General features: G+C 40.3%; 1 protein-coding gene across 1 annotated transcript in view; it reads left to right on the top strand.

The window, feature by feature from the left end:
- The window catches only part of TBC1D5 (TBC1 domain family member 5), a 1986766-nt gene that overhangs the window by 455840 nt on the left and 1506070 nt on the right, over nt 1–24856 (top strand). Inside the window, exon 9 of the mRNA XM_044066237.1 lies at nt 16213–16385. Within this exon, the coding sequence (XP_043922172.1) occupies nt 16213–16385 (173 nt within the window). The remainder of the gene's footprint in view (nt 1–16212; nt 16386–24856) is intronic.

Here is a 24856-nt window from a genome sequence, read left to right as displayed (position 1 = left end):
TGACCCTAGCCCTGAGTAGCATCCTGCCATTGCCCAGAATGATACCACAGTACAAGGACAAAATGATTGACTTCAGTAATTGGTTAAGCTTCTGGTGTCATTCAAAGGGGATCCAGTATCTGTCTGCCTGGGACGAGATGATCGACAAACCGATATACTTTGCAAGAGATGGTTTGCACCTGTCACCCTGGGATTCAGGTTACTGGCTAAGGGTCTTGCCACCCCTATTGTGCCTGTTTTAGGCAAGGTTCAAAGGACAAAACTACCACTGTAATGGGTACAAGCAAACAAAATCTGAAGGTAATGCTTCTCAGTGCTAGAAGTCTAAACCTCAAGATGCACTTTCTCGAGGCTCTCCTAAAAATGAAGAACATCGATATCTGTGCAGTAACTGAGACCTGGTTCAAAGCTCCAGAGAGCACCCCTGCAATACCAGGTTACAACTCATACCACACTTTTCGGCCACCAAATCAGGACCGAAACACTAAAGGTGGAGGAGTGTCCATAGTCACACCTCCAGGCTGAAATTCTCCAGGTGCAACTAACACTAGGTAAGACTGCAATACAAATTGTAGCTTGCTACAGATCCCCCACCATGTCCCAAGATTCTCACTACACGTTTCTAAACATACTGGAAAATACTAAGATAGAACCAAGCACCCTAATACTGGGTGATTTCAACTACCCTGCCATTAACTGGGAAAACTACTCCTGTACCAACACCTTTGCTCAACGGTTCTTGGAATTCATAAATTCTAATGCCCTAGAGCAACTAATTCATTGTCCCATCAGGGGTACCAATATTCTAGACCTGGTCATTGCCATCATGGGAGATCGATGCTCCACACCAGTGGTCATCCCCTCGTTGGTCAGATCAGACCATAAGCTAATCACCCTTGACATCCACATCCCACCCCCACCCCCCTTTAAGGAAACCTCCGTTAAAAACTTCTCCAAAGTCAACTTCATGCTTCTCAAGTCAGAAGTAACAAACTTCATGACACCCATGCAGATGGGAACTGGAAGTTCAACTGCTGAATCCTACACTAAGGTACTGTATGAGCACATTCACTAGTGCATGGACCGAGCCATCCCAAATAGAACCAAGACGTTGTCCTCTAAAAAAGGAAGCCAATCTGGTGGTCCCCTGCCTTAAACAAGCTGTACATCAGAAGGAAAAATCTGTTACAGAAAAGAGGAAGAACCCAGGATTCAAAAAACTCCCACACCAGCCTCAGTAGAAAGGTGAGATCCGTCATAAAATCTTTCAAAGCTAGTTACGAAAACAAAATTGCCAAAGATTCCAGAGACAACCATAAGGCATTCTATAGCTAAGTCAAGAATCTAAATGGCAATACTAAGATCTGCTCTGAGCTACAGCAGAATGGCACTAGATATACTGATCCCAAGGATATTGCCAATATCCTGGCAGATAGATTCAGTGCCAACTTCACCCCCCCTCTCACCCCCTAAAGGGCCCATCTCAATACGGAAAGAATGCAAATTCTGGTAATCACGGCCACTCAGGTAAAAAACGCACTCTCCAAAGCCAAGAATACAGCATCCATGGGACCAGACGACATTGTGGCGCACAGCTACAGTCATCCCACTCCACAAGGGGGGATCCACTTTGGATCCTGGGAACTACCGTCCCATCAGTCTGATGAGCCTGATCTGCAAGGCCATGGAACGTATTTTCATGGAACTTATAAACAGACAGTGGCAACCTTCAAACACTGGACTCCACCCAGTTTGGGTTCGTGAAGGGCCGATCTTGTCTCCTGAACCTGATCGACTTTGAATCAGTGTCCAGAGCTGTGGACGAGGATAAGGTGGTTCACACAGCCTACTTGGACCTCGTCAAGCCTTTTGACACTATCCCCCAATCTGGAATCGGTGATAAACTTACTAAGCTGGGCATTAATCCCTACGTCACTCAATGGGTCGCAAACTGGCTTACTGACGGAACACACACTGTAAAAGTAGCCATCTCCAGATCCAACTCCAGAAAAGTGACAAGTGGTGCACCCGCAGGGTTGTGTCCTGGGACCACTCTTGTTTGGCATCTACTTTTCTGAAGTACAGGTCAACACTAAACGACTCTGGCTTACAAAGTTTGCAGATGACTGCAAGCTGGGAGCCATTACTGAATCCCCAAATGATGTGGATATACTACAAAAGGGTCTTACCGAAACAGATGCTTGGTGCCAGAGCCATGGGTGCAAGCTAAATGCCAAAAAATGTATACTTGTCCCCTTTAGGAAAAAGCACATACTTGTTAACTACCACATAGGTGGCAGTACACTAAACACTGAAGGTGTGATAAGAGACCTAGGGACACAGGTGGACAGTGGTCTCATCTTCGATAACCACATAGCCACAACAGTTAGAAAATCCTTGTACATGGCACTCCTCATCACAAAGGGCTTTTCATCCAGAAAAAAGGAGGTCATTGTCCCTCTGTACTCATCCCTCATTAGACCCATTATAGAATACAATGCCCCATTTGGTATGTACCTCACAAGACATCTGCAACAACTAGAAAGGCCGCAGAAATACCTCACAAAAAGAATTACAGGCCTAATGCAGATGCCTTATGCTGACCATCTAAAGAAACTCCAGCTATACTGTGTCACATATCGCATTCTCAGAGGCGATCTCTGCCTAACATACAAGGCCACGTCAAACTCAGAGTTGTTGGACATGCTACACTTAAAGAAATCCCAATCCCTCCAATCCACTCGCTCCAGAGATCTTAATCTTGTCATCACGATGAGCAGAACATGCTGGAGAGATAGGTTCTTGACCCAGAGACTCACCATACTCTGGAATAGGCTGCCCATACATGTCAGGCAGAGTGCCTCAATGGCCGTCTTCAAGAGGAACCTTGACAATTGGATGGGAGATAGGAAATTCACCCCAGTGATCACATCAGTAGCCCTGCTAGACAGGGGTCTAGGAAAGTAAATATTTGTGGGAAGCAATAGCCAGGGAATCATTATGGCTAGGCTTGTATAGGCCCTAGGGCCAATAGCCTAGTATCTACCTATGAAAGGAAACCTTTCAAGACTAAGCCAAAGAGGCCACCTTCAGTAAAACAGGGCTGCAAATGTGGTGTCACATAATGGTGTCTCCTTTGCCAGTTCCTTTGGCATAGAGTGATAAAGCCTTGACTTTGACCCAAATGACTTGTGTTCGAGTAGCATGTGTTGTGCCTGTTAGAGTTGGAGGGGAAGGGAAGAGTGACTTAGCCAAGACAGAGGTGTCTTTTGGGGATGGTGTGGGGGCAGATGTCTGAAGTGTATTGGTCTGTGCTAGAATCCCCATTGAAGATTGGAGACCACATATAAGCATTAGATTTCAGAGGACAGGGCAGTCCTGAAGGGTTATGACAATTGCGGAAAGTGTGTGGCATGTTCTTGTTGATGCCTATTGCACTCTGAACCCATGAACATGTTACTGGGAATGTGGCAAGAAAATATGCCTAAATAAGGAAGACCCCATGATGTCTGCCTAAATTACAGCCTCCCTTGGATGGCTGTCACTCCCAGTGAAACAGGAACAAGTTTTTAATTTAGCCAAAAGGGAGACTGTTTATTAAGAGTGAAAGATAGACAAAAGAAAAAAAAATAATTGTACCCTTTCTTCCAGTTAACTGCTTTTCATGATACTGTGTACTCTTCTCACTCTGGCCTCACATTAAAACATTTTATATTATCCCATGCCTATTCATAATACTGCGATAAGTAATTACTGATGTAACTGCTGTAAGTGGTAGTTGCTAATCTTACATGATTCAGTGCAGCGTTTTTTGTAAATGTAATAAGTGTGGGCATAGAAATCCCTCCTGGATGCTACATATAAATTTTGTGAGGAATTTGGTTCCAAGATGCTGCTAGAGGGAAAAAAGCTGCTGCTGAAAGTTTTGTTACCCTCTGATTTGTCTGGCCCCAAGCTCAGGGAAGGGTACAGAGAGCATGAGGAGGGTGGGAGCCCAGAGGTTCAGCTAGGTCTTCCCCTTTAGTATAAAAGTATCAAAAGTATTCCAGGTTGAGGTCTGCTTCTCAACTCTGTTTCCCAGGATCAACCAGCAGCAGCTGAGGTCTTAAACTTGGTGTGTGTGGCTCCTGATCCTCCAGCTAGAAAGAGGCTTAGTAGGTTTTTATTCATAAGAAGAGTTGTCTAAGTATGCAGAGTCCAGGACTTCTACCTCCATGTCCATCTGCTCCTATTAGCCTGTCTACAGTACTTCTATGTAGAGGCTGGGAGAAGATGAGGAGCTCATTGGTTAAAGCACAGATAGTGATAGGCACCCTCTCTCCTCCCTTTGTTTATAGGCTGGCAAGAGAAGGACTCCACTTCTCAACAATTTCTGCTCCTTCCCCAGCCCATGTGTCAGCATGAGGTGCTTCAGAACCATTAATACTGTTACTGATTCTGTCAGCAGCACAGAAGCCAACCTTTGACTCAGCGTCAGTGATTTCCTTCCATCAGTAACCCTGGCTTGCAAGTCTTTTGATTTTGTAGGTTAGTAGGGTCCAGGCTGGAATTCTACCCAAATCTGGTTGATGTCATTGCCAGTGATGATGGCTCTGAGGTTCGACACCTCTGCAGTGAAGACTTTTTTGATACTAACTTTAATCTCTGTACTGGAATCTGGGATGCCCTTTGAGGTCAAGTACTTTGGCACCATTTTTGAGGGGTCTAACAGCATCTTCTGTTCTGAGGAAGTCTGTGCCAGTTCTGCAAAATTCAAAAGTGATGCAGAGGCAACACTGAAGACTGAGTGATATTTCCTTGGATTTGGCACTATATTCAGCTCCACAATTTCCCCTCCAAAGGTGGGGGAACATAATGTCACTGAAGGGACACATCAGTGGTGTCTGGTATGGATTCCTGCTCCTCACATTCAGATGCTTCTAGGAAAAGAAGGTGTAAAAGGAAACACCTGGACTCCTCCCAACATCATACACTCCAGATACTGACCTGGAAAGGGGGACTTCCCCTGTATCCCCCAGATGATCACACATTCATGGATATCCTAAAGTTAACAAGACAGTGGTGGTCATGGCCAACTAAACCAGTCTCCCCAGATGCGGAAATTTTGCAGGAAACTTTTTGTTCTACCCCGCACCTACCACCATGGTGTTTCCCCCCGAAACTACATAGCTCTGCTTGTCTTTCTATGCGCTTGCCAAGAGCAAGTTGTGGTGGTGCCTATACGTAGGAACATAGGATGAGATTCAGTGCCTTTCCTGGGATGGCAGATGCTGTTTTAAGCTCCCCATTAGCTGACTTGACTGCAGTGGCCGCTGTCCTCACAGAAGTGTCCTCCGAGATGAGCCCTGCGGTTCACACCTCTGCTAAGGAGTCCAGGGCAGTGGAATGCAAAGAAAGCATGTGTACAAGTCTGACACCTTCTCTGTTAGGGCTTTGAAATATCTGTTGTTCATGACTAGTTTTAGTACAGTTTAGCTCAGAAAACACTAGAGACACTGCACAAGTTGCAGTGTAGTAACTTACAGAGGAAATTGGATTTCCATGTGGCTACTTTTTGGACAGTTTGAACAATATTTAATGAGGCTGTGACATAATGCAGTGGATGAAGTGACCACAACATCAGGATCAAGCATCGTCAAATGTTATCATGCCTGACTCAGTGTCATTTTGTGAACAGCTTTAAGCCGTCATTCTCCAACATCACTTACAGTGACACATCTTTGCTTGAGCTTCAGAAAAAAAAAAGAAAAAGTGAAGAGGAGGGCAAAATGTTTTCTGCTGTTGGAATGAAGTATTCCTGTCCCCAAAGATCATTTCATGTAATCAGAGGAGTGCATAGAACATGTGGTTTAAAAAGAACCTGAAGCTACATTTGACCAGCATTCAGAAAGGAAACAACATGATGATGGAGCTTCCAGAATGGATGCCACCCTAGAAGCAGAGGTATTCTGCACAGTGACAGACTCTGCAGTCCTCCTACTGGGATGTAGCTGCTGAATCTGGGAATTTCCTGACTGTCTCTCTCTGGAGACAATCTGGAGTCGAATCTCCCTGCCCATTACTGTGTGACTGAATCTTATGCAGGACAAGCAGATCAGAGAACTAGTACCCAGATGCTACAAAATTCCATTTAAAGTCTCAACCTTGCCAGTATTCTTAATTCCGGATGTCCCATCCCATCAAATGTAAGTGGCCGTATCAGAGGTGGCAAACCTTCTGTCAAAAGAGAGTCATCTGCGAGATCCGGTCAGACCAAAGAGAATCTTTATTAAGCAGTCAGTATCCATTTTTTTTCCTCAATATTGCAACAGGGAAAGTGTTTACTTCATTGTGTCCAATAAGATAAGGACAACTGACCAATGATAGATCTAAGCTGCCTAAATAAATGCACAAGAAAAAAAGATAGTCAAGATGTAGTCAGTTCTTCCATTGTTTGCAGAAGGGAGACTGCATGTGCTCTTTAGATCTCTAGAATGCCTGTTTGCACATCATGATAGCCAGGATGTCCAGGAGGTTTTTTTTTATATCTGGATTAGATGTAGTCATAACCATTTCAAACTCTTGTGTTTCATCTCATCAGAGCCCCCAGGTTGTTCACCAGAGGCCTAATGGACATAGAATACTATCTTAGGCTTACGTGTGTTTGCCTCTATAGATATGACTATTTACTAACAGCCTTTATAAGGCTATTATTGATCAGAGTAAGGAAGGACCAACTCTTGACTGTTTGTGACCTTCTAGATTTCTCTAAACAAAATTGAAGTCACAGATGGAGTCATCACAAGCACAGAAATTTCATTGGTTGTTACCTGGCAATGATAATCTGTGTGGTCACTTTACTACCAGACAGTATTGCCAAAATTCAGGTGCAACTATCAACATTCTTTTCACATCCCCCTAACTCACAACCATTCAGTATCTGAAGGCATTGGATCTAATGACAGTAACATTTTTTCTTGATTCCCTTCACAAGGTAAGACAAATGAAGATACTTTAGTGGATACTTAGGGTCCCGTGGAATTAGAGCTCAGACTTAATGTTTCTTCTGAATCGGTTATCAGAGATTAGCCACCAACATCTTCTTTGGTGGCTGTAGTAGAACAACCATTCCCAAAGCTGTCCATTTAGCTTTCCCTCCCCCACTTTGACTGTCACCACAAAAGCATCTGTCCTGTGTAGAGGACATTGTTTAGGACTGAAAGTCCAAGAAACATTTTCACAACAAGAGAGGGCATTTTGCACATCATGGTCTTGCATATGACACAGGCCTTGTAATACTGCAGACTTTACAAGACTCCCTCCTTCCCCCTGAGATCATCTGCCATTCATACCAACAACACTGCAGTGGCTTGGTACATTAGCAAGCAAGGCAGAACTCATTCATACCCCTCTGCCTGGAGGAGATGAGGATATGGGAATGACCTATGCCAGCACACTGCTTCTCATTGCAACTTGTGTTCCTGGACAGGCCAACTCTCTAGCAAACAAGCTGAGTCAATACATACTTCATAGTCATGGTACCTCAGTCAGTCTGTGATGAATGTTATTTTCTTTCACTGTGGGAAGGCCTTGCTGTGACCTGCTTGCATCCCTGACCAGTAACAAATGTAGCATCTATTTTTCTGTAATTCCCCCTCAAGGACAGACACCCTGAGATACTCTGGTCCAGCAGTGGCATCTGGCTCTTCCTTATATCTTTCCCGTATTGCCACTCATGACAAAATTCCTGCAGAAAACAAAGATGCACAAGGCCAAGATCATTGTAGCCCCATTTTAACCCAAACAAATTTTGTTCCCCTGTGCTGTAGCCACACCTGTTAAAGAAGCCTCTTCTCCTCCTCAGACTTCAGAAAGGTCTGCTGTCTCATTCATTTAGCAAGCTTCCCCCAACCTGCAATTCCTCAGATTAACTGCATGGTTTCTCCACTTCCCTTGATGCTCATGGTCCCATTGTTCACTTCAAGAGTGGTCCAGTTGGCTAACTGCTCTTGTCGGTTATTTTAAGCCTAGACAGTTTTCCTTTCAGAGGTGAGAATCAAACCATGCACCTTGTGTCTGTAAGATAAACACTTTAACCATTGTACCAACCACCCCCCCCCCCCCACAGCATTCCGGAAATCTTCAGCTAGGAAGACTTTGGAAATATGTGGATAAAAGAGCAAGTGTTCTCTTTTGGCTGAGGACAAATCCCTAAACTCACACACGGCTCCAATTCCTGTAGTCTTTCACTTTTTAGTTGACATTTTTGATAAAAAAAAAATCCAGTTTCTCTATTTCTATGCAGTCCAGTTTCACTGAGAAGCCATGTCTTTGAGAGGACTTTTCTGCTTAGTCCTCTTCTTAGGGAATCTTCCCTTCCAAGGAATTGAATTTCATGTTGGAAACCATTCATTTTTACCTTTTACCTCCATTGAAACAACCAGCTACTGTGCATCTTAAATTTTTGTCAGGGGAGAGACTTTCTAAGTGACAGAAACTTCAGCTATAAGAATTTCTGAAATCCAAGCTCTGTATTCTAAAAATCCTTACACTGGATTTCACAGAGTAATAGTTATGTGCACAAATCCAGACTGTATGCCTGAAGTAGCAACAGAAGTTATCTTTATTATGCAGTCTCTGTACCCTACACCCTAAAACCAGAAGGTTCACGAGTAAGCAAAAATACAAGTAGCTGCTCTACATGTTTCTATACCCTCTGAATGCGAAAATGCCATTTTGATTTTCACATTTTGTGCATTTTACAGTATCCATTTCAGTTTTTCATCTCCTGCACTGAATAGTTTGTTTCATGAGTTTTCTGTTAACTACTGCCTCTGGTTTTTGAATGTCTTGTTTTGATCATTATGGAATGTGTTTAATGTAATTGTTGGTTAATAGCTCTACACTTTGTCTGCATTTCCCTATCTGCAATGTTTAGAATACTCATGTAAGACATACCTTTTAGTGTTTGTTAAAGTTTATTAGCATAACTAATTAGCTTAACGTGTCCTTATACTTTACAAATTGTCGTGCTATCTCATTCTTCTCTCAGCCCTTTCTGTTACTTCCAGCTCTTTAGCTAAACCCTACTCCCTGGATCTATAGAAGCTCTCCTGGCAAACAAGAACCTATATAAAGGACCTTCCACTGCCTCTTCCCCTGTTTTTCTCAATGAATTTTGGCTTGCCAACTCTGAACCCTTATTTAAAATGAATCTAGAAAGTATGTGTTCCCTCATCTAGCTTTATAGTTGATTTTTGTATTACTGTTTTACTTGACCTCACCTACAGTGTCGCTAGTTCAGCCTGGACACACAGCAGACTCACCCCCACTCTTCCAACTACTACTTGCTACCTCTCCATTTCTTGCTTGCCCACAACATAATATCCCTGCCCTCTTGGAAGAATCCCTAGAGACTTATTTTATTTCTTTTTTTCTCATCCCAGCTCTTCCCTGCAAACTACTTTCTTCTGTATATATTTTTAGTCCACTAGATGGCACCCTAACCTGCAACAATATTCTACCTGAATCTCTCTCCCCACTGCATTAATCTTACCTATTTTTCCTGCTGTTTGTAACATTGCTTCTGAACCTTTCATTTTCTCCCCACATATATTTTTTATTAAATCCTCAGTTTGACCATAGCCTAAACCTTTTATCACTCCTTTCACCCACCTTCACTTACCTTAAATTAGCTGCTTTTTCTGATTGTTTTCTGTCTCCCTTCCTTTTGTCTTAACCCACTCCATTCGCCCTGCGGGCTCACTCCGCTCCCCTACCCTACCCCCTATTCTCACCCACCCCCAAAGGTCCTAAACTTATACTTCCTTGACCACTCCCCCTACATTTGTTTCCTCCAATTGCTCTTTTCACCCTCCCCTCCTGGGCTACTTATCAACATCCACCTGCCACACTTACTTATTCACAAGTATCATCCATCTCCTCCTGTCATTATTTGTTCTTCCTCTTCCCAGATTATTTCCTTGCAACTCTCATGTCACTGTGCCTACTCTAGTAACCTCGTCACATTCAAAACAACTTCTCATATTCTCAATTTTCCCTTTCCTTATTGTACCCTACTTTCTAACATCCTATGAACATCGTAGCCTCACAGAATCTAATGCTTTCTCCAGACATATTACTTTACCTTACATAAAGTCATCTCATCACTGTTTTAACTTCATATTTTCTCCCAGCTACCTTCCTACAAAATTTCATAGAAAGGTTCACATTACCTACTCCTATCGTAAAGACAAAGTCTCTACTCATTTTCCCTAAACCCTCTAACTGGTTAAAAAGATTAATCCTCTCCCTTCTAGCAGGTGACATTCAACCCTACCCAGGCCCAAACAACACTTCAACTAGCAACCCTCTTTGCACTCTTCCCTCTAACGCAAATATACTAACCAACCCCCCAAACTATCTCACTGTAGCTCACCTTAACATCCGTAGTATTAACAATAAAATTTCCCCACTTCATGCTCTTCTTGACGTGCACTCATTCAACATCCTTTGCCTGTCTGAAACCTGGCTTAAACCAGTAATTCAGGACAAGGAGATTATTCCCCTTGGCTACAACATCCATCGACTAGACTGTAAAGTAAAAAAGGGTGGTGGAATAGCAATCCTTTACAAATCAGGGATGGAAATCTCTGCCTTACAGGATAAGCCTCCCTTCAAAAGTAACGCCAAAATCCTTATATCCAAACTCCAGCTTAATACCTACAAATCCATCTATATAATCTGTATCTACCTTCCCCTAGTAGGATCCATTCACCCACTCTTCCTTTTATAGTCCTTTGCTCCAATCACCTTTTCTGCAAGAGAGGTTCTTTCATGTCTGTAGGCTCTTTCAATGGCTTCTTCCCTAAGGTCAGTGTAGTCTTCAAGCAACCTGTCTGAGGCTAATGGGGACAAGATAATGAAGGTTTGAGGACCCCGATTCAGTTATGTGTCCTCTTGCACACCTTGCCATGTGGGGGGGGGGCTAACCCTTCCACACCTTTATTATTTTCTCCTTCGCTAATTTAACTCTTGGATTTGGTGTCATAAGATCCAAGCATTCTCTGAGGGCTACCTTTGTGGGAGCCTAAAGCATGGACATCTTCTACTCCAACAGTATTTCTTACTCAGTTGATTCGACATTGTTGGATCTCAATGGTTCCTGGATACAAGATGCTGGCACTGGTGCCTGCGGGGTCAGGATAGATCCCAAAGTGCTTATATTCTTCCCTTCCTCTTGGTGCTTCAGCCCTCGACAGCCCGGATTTGGTATCTGCTTCAGAACCAATCCAGATTGGGTCTCGGTATGTTTACTTGTCAAAGTCTTCATATCCCACAGGTATGGCTTCAGGACCAGTTTTGGCTTCAGCTTTCGAGGCATTTAGAAGAGATTTCCCTTCATCTAGAGGGTAGGTTCCCCTACCATGCTCTGAACCCTGCTGCTACTGGACAGCTAGCTCCTAGATGCCTCTAGATAGTCCATGTTGTGGACTCTCCATCTGCTTCTGAGTCTTCCTCAGAGCTTCCTGCTGAGGAAGTACACAAGAAATGCATTCAGAAAAGGAGACACTTAGATCCCCCCCCCCAAAGTCACTGAGGATACTGCTTTCAATGAAGGAGAGGATTCCCCACAGATCCCCCCCCCAATTGGAAGAGGTTTCCTTCAGAAACATTCTAGATTTATTGAGAGAGAGGTGGGATGATTCTCAGATGCCCCTTCCCAGGAGATATCAGAATTCCTTAAGGCTTTTTGGGCCTGGCCCATCTACCACCTGGGTGGTCCCTCCTGCTGATGAATGTGTGTATTTGGTATCGCAGCGGGCTTGGAAGGAACTGGACATGGTAGAATCAATTCCCTGGAAACTGGACAGGATTTTAGTCTCCCCTAAAGACATGTCATACTGGACCAAGGGTCCCATGGTGGATTCAACTGTGGTAGCAGTAGCCACAAAGAAAAAGCTTTCAGAAGAAAGCTTTACTGTCTATCCCTCTAACAGGGCATTGTACAGGTTTGAATAGCACGTCTTACGATTCAGCAACATTTGAATTAAGGAAACTGAATTGTGTGGCCCAGGTAATATGGTTTCAGAGGGACTTGACAAAAGATCTTTTCAAGTCTTTTTCTCATGGTTCTTAACTGCAGAGCCCGGCAAAACCATGGATACACAATGGCTACCCTACATTCTCTTTGTAATGTATCTGTGTACCACTCGTCCATCAAGATGGATGGCATGTCCAGAGTGGTAGGCATAGATATTTCAATAAGCTGACATGCTTGGATGTGTCTCTGTGATTTTGCAGCACATTTCAAGATGTTCTTTATAACTGGGTGTCATGATGGGTCCACCATTTTGTACCTAAGGTGAAATGCTTTCTAGAAGTGAGAAGGATTGCAAGACTCTGTCTGCTGTTGGGATATGTTCTCCACCTCCCCCATAGAGGACTTTTTCTAGGAACCAGAAGGGTGGTTCCTTAAATTGCAGGATTCTGTATTTGACACCTCTAGCAATAGCCCCCCCCCCAAGGCAGCGGTTGATAACAATGGATGTCACCCTAGCAGCAGAGGTGGTCTGCAGAACCAGGACTTTCAAGGCTTTTTCACTGACAACCCCTTCCAGCACTCCTGAAGGGTTGCCCATCTGCTGCACTCAGGAGGCAGTTGTGGAGTGCTTGTCTGTGCACCCTACAGCCTGGACAACAATCACCCAAGATATATGGGTATAGAGAATCATAACCAGAAGTTACATTGTTTCCTTTCTTTCCCTCGCCTGACTCAAAAAGACTTCCTGATATCCTACCCTCAGAAAGGAATGCGGCAGCACAAGAAATCAGAAAGCTGCTAGACAAACAAGTCATCCAGGAGGGTCCCACCAGACCAGCAAGGATCAGGATCTGGAGTCTATTCAAGATTGTTTTTGGTTCCAAAGAAAAGCAGGGACCACATGCCCATCCTGGACCTCAGTAACCTGAACCAGCATGTGAAACAGACTAAATTCAGATGGTCACAGTTCAGTTTATCTTGCCTCTTCTGATGAGGAATGACTGGATTTGCTCAGTCGACCTTCAAGATGCATATTATCACATAAAAATAGCCAGGTAGTCCAGAAGGTTCCTCCACTTTCTGCTGGGAGTCAGTTATTTTCAATTTAAGGGCACTGAACTTTGGTCTCAGCACAGATCCCTCCCCGGGTGTTCAAATGCATAACATATAACCAGATAATACACCCGTACTTAAAAACCTCATCACCCCCTACAGTAACCTTCGTGCACTTTGTTCTTCTGAAAGACTACTAGTTCAAACCCTCAAATCCAACAACACAGCCAGAGAATCTCTATTTGCTAACTCTGTTGGCAAACTTGGAATTCTCTTCCTGCTAATCTTGCATCCGAACTGTCTCTACCTCAGTTCAAGAAAAGTCTGATTCGGTACTTTAAAAAACGATGGCTATGTCCTTGTCCTAATCCAGACTAACTATAACCATCACTCGTGTGCACATGGAGGACTTCTGCCCACACTTTATTTTGTGTTTTAAACTGTAAAAATTTAATAGCTTGTTGAAGGTGTTTTTTGGAGCTTTTCTCCATGGGCCTCTGCTGAAAATGGACATGTATCCAGTCGGACTATCCCGGTAAACAAATGTAAAATAAATAAAAATAAATAAATAAATAAATGACAGGAGTTACAGCTCAACTCAGACTGCAAGTGTTTCATGTGTTCCTATATTTGGATGACTAGCTCATAACTGCTTCCACCAGGAATCTGCAAGTCCAGGCCAGAGATGCCATACACCAGATTTGCAACCAACTAGGAATCACAATTAGCATGGGAAAGTCCAAACTAGCAAAGAACAAACCAGATCTGTACGTTGATAAAGCAGAGACTTAAATCCAAGAATATACAAAGTCCATGAAAAGCATTTACAAGAAGGAAGTTCAAGCAAATAGATATTTAAATAAAAGTAGTATGCACCACCCTCATATATTTAATGGCATCGTAAGAGGCCAATACAAACGTGCTAGTATATTAAATACTGATATTAAGAAAGCATATGATCAAATGAATGAAATGTTAACTGATTTTTTGGAGAGAGAGTATAATTATGAAAATTTACAGAGTATTAAGGAAGAAGTAATAAGTAAGAGAGAAATTAGTGCTAGACCTTATTTCTCTGTGAATAGTAATTCTTATGAAATAATGAGTACATGTTCCAATGTTGTTGTGAAGTCCAAATTACAATATTTAACAACATGTAATACACTGAAGCCAAAAAAACGTAATAACTAATAGCTGGTACATTCTGAATGCTATGCCTGAACTTAAATACATTTTAGGAGATAGACCAAGGTTTTCATATAGAAACAGTTCCAACCTGAAAAATCGATTGTTATAAAGACATACAAAGATTTCCAGTAGATATGGAACATTTCCTTGTTTTAACTGTTCGTGTTGTACGGATATTTGTACTGATGCCACTTTTATACATCCTACAACAGGTAGGGAAAGTTTTAAATGCTTTGCACTGTGCAATACCTTTTATGTTATTTATTTAGCTGCATGTAAAAAAATGTTGAAGTTTTTATGTAGACAAGTCGTCTAGATGCCTGAAAGACAGAATCATTGAACATCGCTCAGATATTTGTAAAAGCATTATGACTAAATGATTTGGCAAAACATGTTGTTAACAATTCTGAGCATGGTTTTACATTTAGAGTTATTGAAGTACTACACAGTAGTTTGAGGGATGGTGATGTAAGTAATAAATTAGAGTTGAAAGAATATGAATGGATAATTAGGTTACAGGCAAATGTTACACCAGGAATCAATGTTACTCTCAATATAAAAACAGTCTTAAAATTTAAGCAATTTTACTTTCAATAGATTTGTTTCTTTAAGTTTTTTAATTTAATTGTTTTGTTTTTCCTATTCGTTAGGCTGTATCTTGTGATCATTTGAAATGTACTATTTAAGAAGGCTTGAAATTTTAACTTTTTTTTTTTAACACTGATGAAGGATTTTATCCAAAAGCTTTGTTATTATTGTAATTAAACATTTCAGCCTTTGCAGAGCTTGTCTTTTTTCAAAGTCCAAACTAACACATTCAGATGATAGAATTCATAGAGTCTCACCTGGATACAACTGTACAAATGCTGCCAGACTCCTGGAATCAAGAACTTTGACAGCAAGCATCAGCAGTTCTCTCCCCACGGAAATTTCCAGTAGGACATACTGCATCTCCTAGGGTCCATGAAGCCTTTGTAACTCTCATCTCTAATGCCAGATCTGTAGTGGACTCTAGCAATTCAATTGTCTGTGTTATTCCAACTCCTGCATGTCCTCATCTGTCTCACCAAGATATGTAGGCAACATATTCAGTGGTGTTTGGACTCTAGTTTCTGTGGGTCACTCCTTTAATCTTTCTTTTTCAGAGTTTCTGTTGAAGACATTTGTGCTGCATGCATTTGGTCGACTGTGCATACATTCATATCGCATTACAAGTTGAGATTGCAGTCCAGGTGTAGGATCTTGTTTAGTTCCACCATTCTCCAGAACATCTTTCCATGAGGCCTCCCAGGGTTTTTAGGTAGCTGGGGACTCTACCACCAGTTGAGAATGGATGGAAGAGACAACATTGCATATGAAATTTATGTGCTTACCGGAATGCTAGATCCTTGTTGTCTTCTTACATCCTCTTCAGCTTTCCTTTCCTGTGTCCCCCTGACATATTGACCCTGTTCTTGGGCTCCTCCCAGTTGACCTCACTGGACCTCACCAGAGCCTTGTCTTAATTGTAGTCATTGGCTGTATTTGTATACCTATGCTCTTGTCCTTATGTTTGTTTACTAACAAGGTTTTTGCTGTGTTAAGCAGGCAAACTTGATCTCAGGTATTGTTGGCAGAGGGGAATTATGGGTAGTGGGAGGAGTCTGAGGCTTGATCTAAATGTCTTATAGCTGCCTTTGTCAGATCCGTACAGCTCCTATAACCCATTAGTGGAAGAGGATAGAAGAAGATCACACAGATTTAGCATTACTGGAAGTATTTAACGTTCATATTTTATTTTACCCATTAACCTGTTTTGTCTGCCTTACCCTAGAGTGAAAGTTTCAATACTGCATGTTTTGGTAATGTAGCAGGTTAGGCTAAAGATTTCTGGATGAATTGAGATGATTAGTAAATTTTACAGCATGGTTTCACAGATGTTATAAGGATTGTTTTTCTTTCATGCTTAGGAGAAAGAGCCCACTGTTACTACTACTCCATTTGCTAGGCCACAAGACACAGGTAGTTCTATTGCCATAGTAGCCAAAGTGAATCATATTCAGGACCACTTACTGAAGAAGCAAGATATTGAGCTATACCTGCATCTCAACAGGCTGGAAATCGCTCCCCAGATCTATGGAATGTGAGTACTTCTATTTCTTTCTTTCTTAAGTATGTGCTTTACTTACCTTGGACAAACCAGGGTAATTGTGACTAAAATACAAAGGACTAGCATACATTTCACTTTTGAAGATATCACAGAATTTCTTCTGATGTCTTATTGAACAATTGAAAAAAAGTGTCAAATAGTTGGTAGTCGACAAGAGGTACCAGTCCAGATCAAGTATAGAAAAAAAATGTCGGGCAGTTGTTAGTCGTCAAAAGGTAACATTTTCAATATTGCAGTTGGCTGAACATCCAGACTTGTAAGAATTTTAGACATACTAAGCTCGTACCCTCATTATGGGCATACAATAAGAGTAACTTAAAAATCTTGGATTTTATCTCAACAATTATTAAATAGTTCGCCCAAGAACACTTTATACATATCTGTTATTTATAAAATTCTCAGAAATTATTTTAGCAAACCACATTTAGTTTTGGAATTATTCAAGTGAAGTTAATAGACATGTATTCTCAGAAAAAGATAAAAAAAAAAAAAAAAAACTTTTTTGTTACAGTCGGTGAAGGAATCCACATCTTCTCTGTTCTGGCATGTATACACATGGAACTGTTTACATAGATGTTTTTTCACCCCACATAGACTAACGTACAAGAAAGATGAAATGAAATGCTGGAGATGTGGACACCCTGATGCTGTCTGGATACATATGGTCAATTGCAAAATAATTTCCCTATTTTGGTTATCTTTGTAAAGCTCTGTGGAATGACATCTGTATAATTTCTGACTCCCTTATCCTCTTCACTGTTCCTGTTCCTGAAGTCATTCCTAAAAAACAAACATTTTTACTATGGTCTATCCTTTCTGTAGCAAGGAAAATTGTTACTAAAAATTAGAAATCCCAATCTACTCCTGTCTTTAAAGTTGGGTTTATTCATCTTGTGAAATATATTTGGAAGAATCTGATTGCTACTATAAAAGCAAGGACTAGCAACACAACTCATCATTTAATTGCTTGGACAGAATTGCCTAATCTGTTAGAGAAATATTAAGTGTTCCCCTATGTATATTGCTTTTTTAGTTGTTATGGGCATTGTATATAGTTTATTTGTTTTTTCTTATTACTATACTGTTAAGTTATTGTGTTATAAAATGAATAAAAACATTTTTGAAAAAAAAAAAAAGCTAACATTTCGGGTCAAGCATGAAAAAAAAAAAAAAAGTCCACATTTTCTGCAGTGGGGCTTAAGAGAGTTTATTTATTTATTTATGTACTTACTTACTTACATTAAGTTGTGCATATGTGTGTCCATGTGTATATATGGGTTCCATTCAAGTGGTTGAAAACTCGGGATATTGAACTGGCTGAGTAAGTTGATTCATAGAGGAGGTTATAACCCAGCTTTGGAATGAGACAAACTCATATGGATCATCTGCGTACTCTGCATTTGGAGATGATAGTACATGTCACAGTAGTGTGAAGGTTGTGGCTTTAAATTTCTGAATGGACTAGTTCAAGATCTGGGTACTTTATGAAAGGAAGCTCAGCTGCAAAGTGAGTCAGGCTGTGCTCAGACCAGAAAACTGGTTCTACCACCAGATCATACCTAGTTACAAGACTAAGTCTGAAAAGTTACCTGAGCATAGGCAGATGAATATGTTGTGTTTACTATGCAGAAAACTTGAAATAAGGTTAACAATAACCAATAGAATATATTTCACCAGTGCACAGAAGTAATTAAATAAGGCATTAAAGTGAATTACAACATATGAATTTGTGATACCATCTTATGGAAAAAGTTGTCATAATGCAGGTAGATATTTTTGTAAACAAGCTATTACAAATGTTACGAAGAAAAAGACACTTGGGGCTATAATTGCAATGGCTGAACAGGTAGCACACACTCCTTTGATGTTGGAAGATCAGAAGACTTGGGGTTCTGTTTTCACACCAGGTAATTGGATTCATTTGTCAGTACTGACACTGGAGTACAATAGTTTTAGGATGGGTGGTTGCTGCATTTCTGAATGTGCTGTCCTTCATATGATGCTAAATTGAGGTCTAATCTGCCTCATTGCCTCTTTCTGGCCTTATCAACCATGTTTCCCCTTCATCAGGTCTCATATGACATATCTACCATGGTTACTGGATCCCAGTCAGGATCTGATTTCCCATCCGCCGGGGCTTCCTCTCCCAAATCTTTGGACCCTTCACCTAACTGCATGTTTTTTCCAGTTTCAATGATAATTAAACAGTCCAGGCTAGCATCCCCCATTAAACACATCATTCTGTTCTTACAAAAACCCTCTACTAGAAAAGTATACAGGAGTAAGTGGAAAAGGTTCTCAATCTGGGCCAGGAGCAGGAATCTGAATCCTTTTTCTGCTTCAGTCTCTGATATACCTTTGTTCTTGTCCTTCCTTTTCCAAGAGGGAGCAAGTTTTTCCACTATTAAGCTGCAGTTGGCTGTGATTTCCAGTTTTCACGAGCACTCATAATCCAACCAAGGCCTTTATGAAGGTTTTTCTTTCTACTTCAGCCTCCAATTATGGACTCTTCGCCTCCTTGGGACCTCACACTGGTTCTGCAGTCTTTGACTAGGAGTTCCTTTGAACCTGCTAGTTCATGTGATCTCAAGTTTCTTTCTTGGAAGACAGACGTTCTGATGGCTATGACATCAGCCAGGAGGGTCTCAGAACTGCAAGTTCTCAACATTACCCCTCCTTGCATGATTTTTCACAAGGACAGGGTCTCTCTGAGAACAAACCCCTCCTTCTTACCCAAGATTGCCTCTGAGTCAACCCTAAATCAGTGTATACAAATTCCAGTATTCTTCCCCAACTATTCCAACAGAGGGGAGTACATCTTTCATACCTTGGATGTTCACTGACAGCTGTGGTTCTACTTGCATGAGACTAAAGATTTTCGGAAATCAGAGCAGCTTTTTGTGGCTTTTTCTGCTAAAAGACGTGGCCTTACAGTCTCTAAGGTCACAATTTCTAAATGGATATTTAGCTGCATCTCATTGGTCTACAATCTTAACCACCTGGAGGTTCCAGGTCCATGTCATGGCCATTCTGCTAGGTTTGTGATGACTTTTTCAACCTTTGTAGCAAGGCTTTCTTTTAATGACATCTGTGCTGCTGCCACTTGGACTAATCTTTACAACTTTATATTCCATTACAAGCTGGATTTGATTTCTAGGAGTAGGGATTCTTTTGGCTCCACAGTGCTCCAGCATGTCCTTCCTTGAGGCCTCCCAGGATATATGGTAGCTGGGGACTCTGACCCCGTGATGATGAATGAAGACATGGATAACATCAGGCAGAGTTATGTACTCACCATAACTTGGCATCTGTGTTATCCTATGTCTTTATTCATCACATTTTCCACCCACCACCCCCCTACCTGGTTCGATCGTGGGGGAGTGGGTTCCTTCCTCCTTGGTAGTAGTAGCTTTTTGAGAGCAAACTCAGTTTGAGGATCAGAGAGCAGGGCATTATGGGAGAGGTAGGAGCCACAGCCTTGGATCCACCTGTTGAATGTTGCTGGCTCAGATCCGATGTCAATGATGAATGAAGACATAGGATAACACAGTTGCCAAGTTATGGTAAGTACATAATTCTTTTTCTTCTCTTACTTTTCCATAGATAAAGATTTGGATTAAGGCCCTTGGCTTAATCGAATAATTTTTTTTGTGTACAAGCAAGTAAATAAGAGAACACTGAATGTAATGGAAAGTTTTCCTTTAGCAAGTAAATGTTCAGTGTTAGTTGAGAAGTCTGCATCTGAGGGCAGCTCTGTATTTTGTACTTATGTTTCCGTGGAGACAATCTGACTAAGGGGCAAGCAGTGAAGAAACAACTGTAAAAGATCAACCTGCCAAACATTAATGGGTGCATGTAACACAAAAGCTGGAAACAGATATTTAAAAAGATTTGTCAAATATATTGGGTGGGAATAATAATTTCTTTTAATGGCTATTCTATGTTATTTTGGAATGTGAGTGACACATGTACAAACAAAAAGGAACGATTATTGAATTATATTAAGAAATTCAGAGTGCAAGTAGCAGTGCTACAGGGGACACATTTGGAAAGAAGTGAGCATGTGAATTTGATAAAGAAAGGATTTCAGGATGGATATTCAGCAGATTATCAGGGAAAAAGAAAAGGGGAGTACTTATATTAATTGCTAAGAGGACCTCCAGTAGGTGATAGAAGAGGAAAAAAAGATAATGGTAGATTTGTGGTAGCAAGGGGCTTGTGACAAGAGAAGGATTATACTGTTATGTATTTATATTTCAACTAAAATTGCTATTATGGAACTTAAGAAAATTTTGAGAAAAATCAGCTTTCAGCAGGGACTGGAAGTTGATTTGCAACAGAGAGGATGTGTCTGGGGGATTTAGAAGGAAAACTATAACAAAAGATGGTAGATATCTGAAGAAATTTATGAAAATATTTTGTATGGATGATGTCAATTCAGTAGTAGCCACTCTGAGAGAATTTACATATTTCCCCAAGGTACAGTAACTGGGCTAGACTAGACAGAAATTATATCTCACAGGAACATGTGCATTTAATTAAAAGCTTTGATACATATACAACTCACACTAAATATTTCAGATCATGTGCACTGACAGCTAAGATAAAAATGCAAGGAACTGAAGTAAAAATGAGATATTGGCACCACCCACTTACCTGTTATAAAGAGAGGAATTTAAGTAATGGGTATGGGAAATTATTTGAGAGTTATTAGGGAAGACAGACATTTCAAATCATTGCTAGTGAGTGGGATAATAATGAAGTGGAGTTTAAAAATAGGGTAAAAATAAAAGAAATTGAATATGGCAGCTAAGGATATGTGGGAAGAAACTATAGAAACCATATAAAAACTCTTGTTTATGGATATGGCTAGCAATATACAAGCAGTGAAAATGTTTTTAGTCTGTTCAGTTTTATATACAAGTCAGGCATATTTGTATCAACCAGAGAAGAAGCTATGGAAAATAATAAAGTGCTGAAGGAATTTTTTTGGGAGGGGAAGAGAGCAAAGGTCAAGTGGGATAAATTGATCCTTCTTGCAAAACAAGATAATTTAGAAATACCTGATTTTAAAGGGATATTTTAGAGATATGCAGTCAAGGCTCGTATACACAACACAAGCAGAAAGCTGTAATTCACAGTGGAAAAAGGATGATGAAACAAGGAAATTCAGGAAATAAGGAGAGAGTGGGATTTTGGATGCAGATCCTTAAGGAGAATAACAACATCTATACAGAATATATGAAAAGTATAAAGAAAAGAAATATGGATATGGGAAAGAAAGAGAGATTTGATATGGTGCAATATTTATGCAAAGGAGAAAGCCAAATTAATCAACATAAGGAAGGCAGCCCCAAAGATAGTTGAAGAGAAATACAGGCAAATGCATCCATATATGGAAAATTTCACAATAAAAAAATATCACAAAGATGGAATGTAGAAAAGAAGATTAGTAAAGTTGAAGTTATGGAGTGCCTGTGAATTGAAGGATTTGGTGTAGAAGGTCCAACACAGATTACATCACAGCATGATGGAATGAACCCCCAAATTAAGGCGAAGCAGGAAGATCAGGAAACATCTGAAGAAGAAATATGGACATGTGAAAGAAAAAGAGATTTAATATGGTGTAATATTTATGCAAAGGAGAAAGCAAAACTAACCAGTGTAACAAGAACAACACCGAAGATATTTGAAGAGAAGTACAGGCAAAGGAATCCAGGCATGGAAAACTTTACTATACAAAAAAAATAAAAGGCAAAGAGGAAAAGTAGAAAAGGTGATTAGTAATGGAGAAGTTATAGAAATAGAAACCGAGATTATGGAGTACCTGCAAAGTGAAGGATTCAGTGTAGAAAATCTAATTCAGAAAGCACCACAGCAGCATAGAGCAATGGATATCCAAATTAAGGGGAAACCAGTGGAACAGGAAGCAATTGGTCAGGTATCATATGAAGATAATTTGGAGCCTTCCACAAGAAACCAGTATAAATGTTCACTTGAAACTAAATGGCAAGGGAAGAACAGGAAACTGTGGAGAAACTGATGCAGTCAATTTTTGAGGAGTGATAGGCCAATGAGTTCCTATATGACAGAGCAACGGATGGCACTGGATGAAGTTGAAGAGAATGGGCCACAGGACGATGCAATAGAACCTTCTATAGAATGCCCGCAAGAAATAGAAAACAAGGGGTGTGCCTTCAATTTGGAAAAAAATGAGCTAAGAGAAGAGTTGCTTGATTTTATAGACATATAGAGACAGACATTTAATAGAGAGATATATCAGGATCAATGAAAGAAATAGACTGCAGGAGGTTAGTAAAACCCCAAAAGTCAGAAGTCTGATAAAACAAATGAACACAGTAGTTAGGACTGTTCATAGAGATCCATGGGATATAACAGAAGTAAACAGGAAATATTACTGTGCAGCTAAATTAATAACTGATAAAGTTCTAACACAAGAACAGAGGGTAGTGAGGGAAAGGAAGGGGAGAAATCGAATACCATTGTGGAAATATCAAATAGAGAAAACTATAAAGCAGTTAAGACAAGGTGTCACTATTAGAAGATTATAGAAGAGGGAACAGATCAACAAAAATACTAAGAAAGATATATGTTATAAAAGTAAAGCGCAGTATTCAAACAGATCCGTTTCTATCATAAACTATCATAAATAAACTAAAAATTACAACACATGTGAAAAAACTTAGAAGATACAAAGATAAATATAAAGGAAAAGTACAAAATAAGCAACTTATTGATGACCCAAAAAAGTAGAGAATTGGGAAACAAGGTAAAAGCACCTTTTGAAAGCCCACCAAAAAAGAAGAAATAGATACATTTTGGAAAAATATCTATAAAGATCCTGTGGAACATAACAAAGATGCTAAATGGACAGAAAAAGTTAAAGAAAAAGAAGGTTAAAGGTACAGGATATGAAATGGGATGAAGTAATGGCCAAAAAGATTAAAATAAAGTTAAGAAAAGCCCCTAATTGGACAGCCCAGATGCAGTACCTAACTTTTGGCTAAAATTATTAACATCTTTGCATGAAGATTTAGCCATGAGTAAGAACTATTTATCTGACCACCCTGAACAGACAGCAACGTGGCTAACAGGAAAAACAGTGCTCCTACTTGAGTGAACCTGAAAGCTACCCTAAAAATTATAGACCAGTAACTTGCCTTCTGACGACATATAAACTACACATGGGAATTGATGCCGATAGAGTTTATAGTCATTTAGAAGAAACCCCAATCATGGTGGTAGAACAAAAGGGCAATAAAAAAAGTCATATGGAACAAAGGATCATTTGTTGTTAAATAGAGTCATAGTGGAGAACTGCAAAAAGGGGAAAAATCTAAGTATGGCATGGACTGACATCAAAAAAGCATTTGATAGTATCCCTCATTCATGGATAAAATAGTGCTTAAAAACGTATAAGATGCACCCTACACTCATCAGCTACATTACAGTGACCATGAAACAGTGGCAGACGACTTTGCAATTAAGCCATGATAAAGGACAAATTATTATCCCATGGATAAAAATTCAAAGGGGGATATTCCAGTGTGACTCTTTGTCACCACTGCTATTCTGCCTTGCCCTTAACCCATTAAGCTGTCTACTTAACAGCTTAGGCCATGGCTATAATTTGGCTCCTAGAAAACAAAAAAGTGTAAAGACTTCTCATCTTCTGTTTTATCGATGATTTAAAACTGTATAGTTCATTAGATGAGGAACTGAAAGTTGTTAAAACTTTTTCAGATGATATAAGAATGTCATTTGGTCTTGATAAATGTGCAAAAGCAACATTTAAAGCAGGAAAACTGCAACACCAGGAAAACATCAGTTTGGGACAAGAATGTGATATAAAAGAACTACAGCAAGGAGGAGTGTATAAATATTTGGGAATTGATGAAGGATCAACAATAAAACATGAACAAATGCGAATAAAACTTAGGAGTATTTCAGAAGACTTAAATTAATCCTGAAAACAGCACTGACATCTAGGAACAGAATCCAAGCTATAAACCAATTTGCTCTTCCTGTCCTAACTTACGTTTTTGGAGTGATTGACTGGCCCCAAAACGTGTTGGATAGATTAGATAGGAAAACAAGAAGGATGCTTCATGCTCAACAAGTGATTTATAAAAATCAATGCATACCAAGATTATATATTCACCATTCCGAAGGCGGGATGACCTTCCTTGAAACTGATTATATGTATAGATCTGCAGTTGTGGCACTCTACACATATCTGCTGACCTCACAAGACCTAAGCATAGTGAAAGTTTTGAAACATGAGGAGAATAAATCTAAGATGACTTCTCTGCTTAATCTAGCAGAAGCATATTGGCATCAAGCAGGAATGGAAATCAAACCAGAAGATAAAAATCAGGCAGCAACTGAATGTGCCAAAAAAAAAAAAAGAAAGATTAAACGGT

This window comes from Protopterus annectens, chromosome 3.part1, assembly GCF_019279795.1.
Source record: "Protopterus annectens isolate FY-2018-M chromosome 3.part1, PAN1.0, whole genome shotgun sequence".
NCBI lineage: Eukaryota > Metazoa > Chordata > Ceratodontiformes > Protopteridae > Protopterus > Protopterus annectens.
The sequence above is the reverse complement of the archived record's forward strand: the minus strand, read 5'-3'. Positions and strand labels throughout refer to the sequence as shown.